Source organism: Nilaparvata lugens, chromosome 1, assembly GCF_014356525.2.
Source record: "Nilaparvata lugens isolate BPH chromosome 1, ASM1435652v1, whole genome shotgun sequence".
NCBI classification, from domain to species: Eukaryota; Metazoa; Arthropoda; class Insecta; order Hemiptera; family Delphacidae; genus Nilaparvata; species Nilaparvata lugens.
The window spans coordinates 3,996,631-4,005,225 of record NC_052504.1 but is presented as its reverse complement, the minus strand read 5'-3'; the positions used below and the strand labels follow the sequence as shown (position 1 = coordinate 4,005,225).

General features: G+C 36.1%; 2 protein-coding genes across 3 annotated transcripts in view; both read right to left on the bottom strand.

Annotated features, from left to right (window-relative positions):
• Positions 1-472: 472 nt before the first annotated feature.
• Positions 473-2,058, bottom strand: LOC120351319. Its single transcript, XM_039428143.1, has 2 exons — positions 1,891-2,058; positions 473-718 (listed from the first exon to the last, which is right to left on the bottom strand). The coding sequence occupies exons 1-2, from the start codon at positions 2,030-2,032 to the stop codon at positions 507-509; spliced, it is 354 nt and encodes a 117-aa protein (XP_039284077.1). The 5' UTR covers positions 2,033-2,058; the 3' UTR covers positions 473-506.
• The window catches only part of LOC111062523 (PSME3-interacting protein), a 24,197-nt gene continuing 17,652 nt past the window's right edge, over positions 2,051-8,595 (bottom strand). The window contains exons 5-6 of one of the 2 annotated variants that reach the window (XM_039428122.1): positions 6,914-7,061; positions 2,051-3,429 (exon numbers count right to left, since the gene is read on the bottom strand). In XM_039428122.1, coding sequence (XP_039284056.1) covers positions 3,412-3,429; positions 6,914-7,061 — 166 coding nt within the window. In that variant the 3' untranslated portion in view covers positions 2,051-3,411. The remainder of the gene's footprint in view (positions 3,430-6,913; positions 7,062-8,595) is intronic. The other variant, XM_039428129.1, reaches the window with a different exon arrangement.

Sequence of the window (8,595 nt, the reverse complement as noted above, 5' to 3'; positions counted from 1 at the left end):
CAAATATGAAAAAGAAAAAGATTTTGTGCGGATACAGGAGAATGAAAAACACAAGAAAAGCATTGAACAGCACAAGTGAAATCCCTATTTTCCTATTTTAAACTCTCATTCTATTTCACCAGGTAATAATGAATAAATTTCACAATATTTTTTTAGAACGTTCTTAGCTCAGCACTCTTTGGTAAATTAATCCGAATGACGATGATTTTACTACGTATCTGATTAAACGATTCTGATGCTGGATTCTTTATTGTTTGTAGGAAATCAAAGATTTCTAAAAAATAAGCTACGGTATTCTTTTTTATAATGAGCCAATTACTTAACGTTTATCAATACAAACCTGAAAATTCGGAACTTTGTTCTCAACTTACCGTACTAGTTAGCTCACTGGCTCACTCTGTCATCCTCCATCAAACAGATGATACTTACGGTTTTGCACTCTATATTTTTCATACGCTTTGCAGGACACATGTGAATGATCTTGCCACCAGGCAGAGTTTTCTTGCCTACAATACAAGGGTTAGCCATAGATTGGACGTACCGTACCAGAGGCTGAGCAGGACGCGAACTGGCCTTGCCCACCTGTCTGTGAGACTTTTCAACAAGCTACCAATAGCGGCAATAGACCTGTCGACCAGGCGATTCCAGGGCGCGCTGAGGGGATTGCTGGTGGAGAACCCATTGTATTCCATCAGTGAGTTCTTGATGTTGGATGTTGGTGAGTTCGTATTTTTGACTTTCTGTTGTGACTAGCTATTAAGTATTAGCTTTCTTGCTTTTTTTCATTTTTCGCATGTCCTTGTGGTCTGGTGATCACATTATGAACCTAAAATACTAAATACTTGCTGCATCTGTCCTCTCAAGAGGCTGAGGAATTGTCATTGAGAATGTGAGTCAGTCTTATAACATGAATTCGGATTTAATAATGAGAAGTGTAATTGAGGAGATAAAAATTCATTGATAGATTAGTTTATTAGTGACATTTATATGATTGAAACAGGTATGAAGAATGTAAGTTCCTGCTTTCAGATATTCACATTGAGAGGTGCTCAATGTTGTACAACACTTCAAGTGCCGGTTAAATTTTAATCGTGATTAATTCCAAGAGAACCAATCAGAGAAGCCTTCTGATCAAAAAGACCTTCTTTGATTGATTCTCGTGAAATTAATCTCGGTAAAAATTTAATCGGCTCTTGTGCAGCTGGGCCTAAGAATTGCTCATTTGATTCCTCTAATTGGATAAAAAAGCCTTTATTGAAAAAGACATACAGTACAGTGAAACATGTAATAGGTAAACTATAACAAAGTAAAACAGTATAGTTGTCTTCACTGATTTTGAATGAAAACACAACATATTTGTGTTTTTATTCAATCATGGAACGGTTCTACAATATTGACAATGACTCAGTCGAATTTCACTGATTTTGTATTTAAGAGATAATCAACAGAAGATATAAGGTAGAATTTTGTCATCAAAATAATAATAGGAAGGAGTCCTATTAATGACAGAAGGAGACTGAAAAACAAGTTTTGGCTTTCAGACCATCATCAAATAAAGGAAAACTATGAATAGCTTTGTGATAAATCTATTGCAGTAAATACCAAAGTACAGCCCGTCAGGAATAGCATGAACTCTAAGTTCAAGATGCGCAGTAGCCCGAGAGAGAATTTTAGTGGTGGGGGAAGTATTTGACTCAGTCACAACTTGACCTCCGTACGGTGCACATCGCTCCGTTTAAAACAAGCTCCAGCCACCTCCCCTCTCTTAGTTTCGAGCGGCCTCCCCACTCTCACTCCTTTATCTCTCCTCTCGCGCATCTCACAGCTCATGCTATTCCTGCCTACCAGTAAATTGAGCTCATAATTCACCTGACTTTACACTGTTTTCAAATAGCACCATTAATTTGAGGGCCTCTGACATGACTTGAAGACTGCTTTTAAGTAGCCGGGCAGACAATGTATCATCCGAGACACGGCAGTGACCCAAGTTGCGAAGTATAGTGGCGGATGAGAATTTAATATCAACATACATTAAAAATAATAAAAACCGTTCAACGACAAAACTGTTTATATTTTTTTACAATTTCTCACTTCACCATTCAGAACAATCCATTACATTGAACTTAAATCTACTGTACATATACATTGTGATGAATCAGGCAAAGCATAGTGTTTATATCGATGAACTTCATTGCTAAATTATAATAATATGTTAACACTATAGCAGCTTTGAAACCATAAAGCAAAGCATAACAAAAACCGGTTTATCTAATGTTACAATTACTTCAAATGACCACACTACAGTCAACCCGGGTAAGATTTATAAATATTTTTTAGGACTTTTAAACTTCTGAAGTTTCCAAAACTTTTAAGAAGTCTGCGCTACTTCTTACTGCGTTGATTTGAAAATAAATTCATCTGGTCTGGATACAGCTGAAGTTTGTTGGCTTATGGACAGTCAGGATCAGGAAAACCATTCACCATCTTGAGTGAAATTTTTTTGCAAACAATTTGGGTTTGGGAAGAAAACACGCACACTGGTGTAATCCCTAGATTCGTGGACGAAGCTGATGGGATACAGGATAAAGTCATTGTCCATATCTCATCTCACTTTTATTTTAATAAACCTTAAAATATAATATGATAGAGCTGAGAGGCTGGCGAAGCTCCTCCTTAGGAGTGAATAATGCATTCCTCATCAAAAAGTTTTTTTTAATATTTACGGGGAACACAGTGTTCAGACTTCAACAAAGTAAAAAGTTCAGTTTGGTCGATTGAAGCCAGACGGCTTTACACGCAACCGTAAGCCTTTCTCAAAGGCCTTTTTAAATCCGAAGGCCTTTCTTAAAGCGTCCGGAACAAGTGGTTGGAAAGAATGTGGAGAAACAGGGATTAGCCAAACCTCATCTTTATATTCATCCATTTCTTATACTTTTTCGTTGAGTCTCCGTTAAAACGGGCTCCCAAATGCTGAATTCAGAACTGAAAAAGTTCTACAGAACGGAATTCTGTACTGGCATGTTTGGATCTTTTATTTTAAAGCAAAATAAATTATTCATTTTTTATAGGACTGAGATGTTAAATCACCAGTCGGATGCCGTGCTGGCAAGATTTGCTCCATCACACTCTATTTGTTAGCACATCACTCTGACTCGGAGACGACCTTCTGCTTCAAGAACAGCTTGCGACCGATCATGTCGACGTGTTGGTGGCCCGACTGACAGCCGCTGTCTTCGCACGCTTCGTCGTCCGTGTCAGAACTGGCGCTGTCACTACTCGACTCGCTGTACGAGATGCCTGGTAGAATGCCTATGCAGCGCAGGCCGGTAGCCGTGGGAGCGCGAGTAGTGTCAAGCGGAGGGTTCTGGCTTACGGCATCTGCGCGAGTAGAGTCAACCGGCGGGTTCTGGCTCACGTCAGCTGATTTATCTAAAAAAAACCCAATGATAATCAACAAGTATTCAATACAGTTACTTCATGAAGATAGTACAGTGTAACTAGGTTATTGTGGCCTCGGCTCCAGCGTTACAGTCATAATAAATATTAAATAAAAATGTATAAATACATGGATATAAGGTCGTTTACTTATAGGTCCCGTCAAACTACAAGTGGCGCACGATATGATCCAACATTTAGGCCCGCAGCTAAGTAGACCCATGCTAATCCACGAAAAGCAACCCACGCCGTGGGATGTTTTGTAAACCATTGCTGGGTTTCTCTAGACATCTGTGTAATTCATGCAATGAATAATCCACTTGTCAGCTGATTGATTATGAATAATTCTATAGCAATGGTTTACAAAACATCCCAGGCGTGGGTTGCTTTTCGTGGATCAACGTAGGTCCACTTTGCGGCGGGCCTTAGTTCGTCATTAACTTTTCATGTTTTAGGATGGCAGACGTGACAGCACTACATGGAAAGTTGTTTTGTCGTGACCAAAAATGATTCCTTCCTTCAGTCGTTCTAACATGGCCGACAAAGGAAAACTGTTTGTTGAACAACGAATAAAGACTGTGTTGTTTTCCAATAAAACAAAAAGTGTGGTGCTTACAAAAAGACGGTTTCGTGCTCATTTTGAATCCCAGCGAGTATTTTCTATGGGGATTTCTGAAGAAGATCTTCACTAAACATGCTAACACACTGATGGATCTGCGAGTGCTAATCATTGAGGCTTTAACGAGATAACAGAGGATATGTGTCGCTGAGTCACCAATAACATAGGCGTTCGTGTTGAAGCAGTTATCAGATAAGAAGGTAGCCACATTCAACATGTTATTTTTCTGTATTGCTTTCACAATAAACATTCTATAACAAAACTAAATGTTGGATCATTTCGTGCGCCATTCTGTATTAGTAATTTACATTATAGAAACCTCATATTTAACGTCAGTAAATTTTATAACGTCAAGAAAATTGGGCCGAGAACTATATATTTTTCTGAGAGGGCTGTTTAGAAGAAAATTACAGATTCTTTGTGCAGTAGGACTTTGTATGATCCTGCTTATAAGTTGTGAATTATTGTCATTTCCATTTATGTAGTGTTTAAGTAATTCATTTTCTAGATTACGTTTATTAAAAATGTGTTTTCATACATTCTATCACGTCATCAAATGACCTACTCAATTTCTAAGAATATAAATTCTAGGGAAATTCTATGCATTTAAAATAAATAACCGAATGTGAGTTATTATTTAGAACAAAATCTGCCATTAGTGCCAAACACCAACACACAAGGACATAGTAGCCTCTTCATTGGCATTGTCTTTCTAAAGGTGCGTACAGATTTACGCGCCGCGAACATGAGCAATTCACTTTTAATCAGCTGATGCCAAGCTTTTTATATCTATATCTTATACCGTTTCTGTAAAAATACAGATATAGTCAGCTGATTAGAAGTGAATTGCTCATGTTCGCGGCGCGTATATCTGTACGCACCTTTAGATGGACAGTATACAGGAATTTAGTAGCCACCACTAATAGCTAGGTGTAGTGGACGCCACTTATGTCCCTGTGTGCAGAGGGCTGCAAGGTATAACAAACATGTTAAACTGTGCAGGTATACCTGGCTTAATTACTTCTAAAGTGAGTTGATAATATTTGGTTCTCCAACTCACACAAAAGAGCAATTTCGTCTCAATTGCAGAACCTTATACACTTGCCCTCCTTTTATATTTTCATCTCGTGCTCGAAAAAAGCTATTCACACTTTAATCTTGCTCTTCTCAAGTTCTTATGATTTAAACTGACTTCACCATTCTTTATAATTATTGATTCTTTTATCAGTTCTTATCTTAATTCTTTCCTTCAATTGATGTAATACATAATCATCAAAAACCTTTGAATTCTCTTTTGTTTTTTTAATAACATGCATTGAAGTGCAATTCCTTAGTGATGACTCTAGTTGCGTGGTTAGTGTTCGCTGGCAGCTAGAGCACATAACCTATAAATTCATTAGATTTAATGATTCATTGGATTTTTATGTTGTAAGCATGTTATGATCAAATATCGGGGACCGAGCTTTGCTCTGGAATACAAAATTTATTACGAAAGAAGAAATTATAATAAAATTCATAGTTCATACAGAAATGTTCTATCTAATCACAGTAAATTGAGATTAATTCCCAGAGGAATGCAAAAATTTCCTTCACGATGCCCGGTTGCACAAAAGCCGGCTAAATTTTAATCATGATTAATTTCACGTGAACCAAATCAGAGAAGACCATTTCAAGAAGATGGATCTACTGGAATTAATTGGGATTGAAAATAACCCAGCTTTTTTGCAACCGGCACTAAGTACCTGATTGAATGATTACAAAAGTTCAACAGCTGACTCATAATTTTGACACAGTCCCGCACACATGAACTCGCTCACTCACTTCCATCATCAACAGACGACGAAATAATTATTATCAGCTGTTTTTCCAAGGATGAATAATAATTATCCTTTTAATGTCTTTCAGCGAGTTTTCCCAGGGATGAGACCTAGTGCATTCAATTTTTTATATTATAAACCTACTATGTTCTGAATTTCGTGAGAATCGTTAGAGCCGTTTTCGAGATCCGGTGAAATACAAACATCTAAACATCCAAACATCTAAACATATAAACAGAAATTGGTGGTTCAATAGTATAGGATTAGGTCGGCAGATGAATTAGAACTGTTGGCTGCTACTAATAAATAATAAAATCTAATGAATTTATAGGTCATGTGCCCCAGCTGCACTGCTCCTCAACTCAAGCTTACAAAGAGTCAATGTTTGCCTATATAAAATTTCCATTTATTATTCATTCCATGCTCGAGTATACAATTCTTATAACATTATCAATGGTATGAAGTTATAGTTATGCAAATTAAGTTATAAATACTGCATCTATTTGAATATTGTATTTCAAGAAAATACATCGATTGATTTAATATGAATATCAGAGTTGTTTCTCAGGGAGTGAATTCTAAAAATATTATAAAAATAAATGCTTGATTAAGTTTAGTTAGAAGTTTGAATAAGTTTAGTTAAATAAGTTTTAGTTAGAATTATAGTGGGTCCACGTTATAAAGGCAGCGGAGAAAGATAGAAGAACAGCATTGCCGATTCTCTGCCTTGCCACTGCCTTTTATAGAGGATAGCTGATACCGGTATATCTGATGTAACAGTAACTGTTCATTTTTGTTTCAAATAATCAATTATATTTTATTGGTCAAGAAAATGTATTTTTCAATGATTGATAAATAAATTATCATTATTTGTTAGTTTATTATATTACTACATTGTTATAAAACGATCTGGCAACGTTGCGGAGCTAGAAAAGGATGGTGCTAAACTGTTTTGTGGAATGATAGAAAAAGGATAGCAGCACCAATGTTAATCAAACACTGCCATTATAACGAGGACCTCACTATAGGTGCTAGAGCGTACCAGTGTCATCAGTTTTGGCTTTCTTGGTGGGTGGAGGGGATGAGACTGATGTGGTGATGGTGGCGATGATGACTTTTGTTCGTCAGCTGTTGTCGGTCTCTTCTTAACCACAGCACCCGCCAACAGTTTCGTCTGCGAAGTGTAACTACTAGAACAGACAATAATTATTGCATTACATTAAAGATTTAATACCCAATAAAGTGAGTAGGATGATATATAACCTTGAGAGAATCCGTTATGAGATGTGGATTGCAAGGTTGGGAATTTGCTAGCAATGCTTATCTGAGGAGAAAATCTCAGTTTTTACGTTTGGTCATCAATTCTCAGGGAGATATTTCATATGAGACCTTCTGAATGGAAGCACTGTTCTGAATAAAATGAATATTCTTTACTTTAATTTTAGAAAATTATTTCAGTAAGTGATATTTGGTTCAGAAAGTTAATCAGTATGATTAAGGCCCGCCGCAAAGTAGATCCACATTAATCCACGAAAAGTGACCCACACCGAGGGACATTTATATTTATATTTCTCTAGACATCTGTGTAATACATGCAATGAATAATCCACTTGTCAGCTGATTGATTATGAATAATTCTATAGCAATGGATTACAAAACATCCCACGGCGTGGGTTGCTTTTCGTGGATTAGTGTGGGTCTACTTTGCGGCGGGCCTTAAGGATGTGCAAAGGTAAAAAAAAAAACTGTCTATTGGTGATATTTTTCAAAGTTTTCCGATTAGTATACTATTAAGCTATCAAAATATTTGAAAACATTTTTTTCTGATCATTACTTCTTGAGATATGAGCGCCTAAAGTTTAAATCATTTTGAATTCGGTAAGAGGATAAATTCTTCATGGTATTGTTGATTGAATGAAACAAAATTTTTGAAATTCATTTTTTGACAAAGTTATTCAATTCACCAAATTGAAAGCGATTTTAGAAAATTTCAAACAATTATAAAACGTTCCATAACCATCTAAGGACCGGTTAAGCTCGGAATTTAGCTAAGTTTTAGACTTTAAACAGCTGGAGTCAGAAAATTGGCTTCGAAACGGGGCGTAGTCGCAGTTCACGTTTAAATTTAAATTCGAAAAACTAGAAAATTGAACACAAAATAAAATAAAGAGAAAATATTGTAAAGTTTCCGTTATTTTGAATTATTTAGGAATGCTTCATCTCGTCAAGTAAAACGTTTCCAATATTATAGAAATGAGAAAATTAAAATTATCATAAAAGTGACTACTAGTCCAGTCACTATAGGCTATACATTGGTGCTTGCAATATATATTGTAGTTCTGATTTTTTTATATATTATTTGGATACATGAGAGAAGTCCAGAACCAATTTCTTCCTGCAAAATTTCCTTGTGCTAGATACAGAGTGGCCCAAAAACCTCGTATTTTCGGTTTATTTTCAATTTTTCAGCTATTTCCGCCAAATCCGTTGATCGGACAGAAAAATTTTCTCTCACCTTCTTTTAGATTAAAAAATTCTGAATAGAATTTTAAATAAAAATTCAATTTTGATGAATTTTAATTTTTGATCAACAATATCTTCGGATTGTTACCATTTAGATGTATAATTCAAAATCCATCTGGGCGTATTTTTGTGCTCTACAATGTGACATCAGGTAGAGCGCTCTACCTCATATAGATTTCCAGGTACACGAGACAACAATGC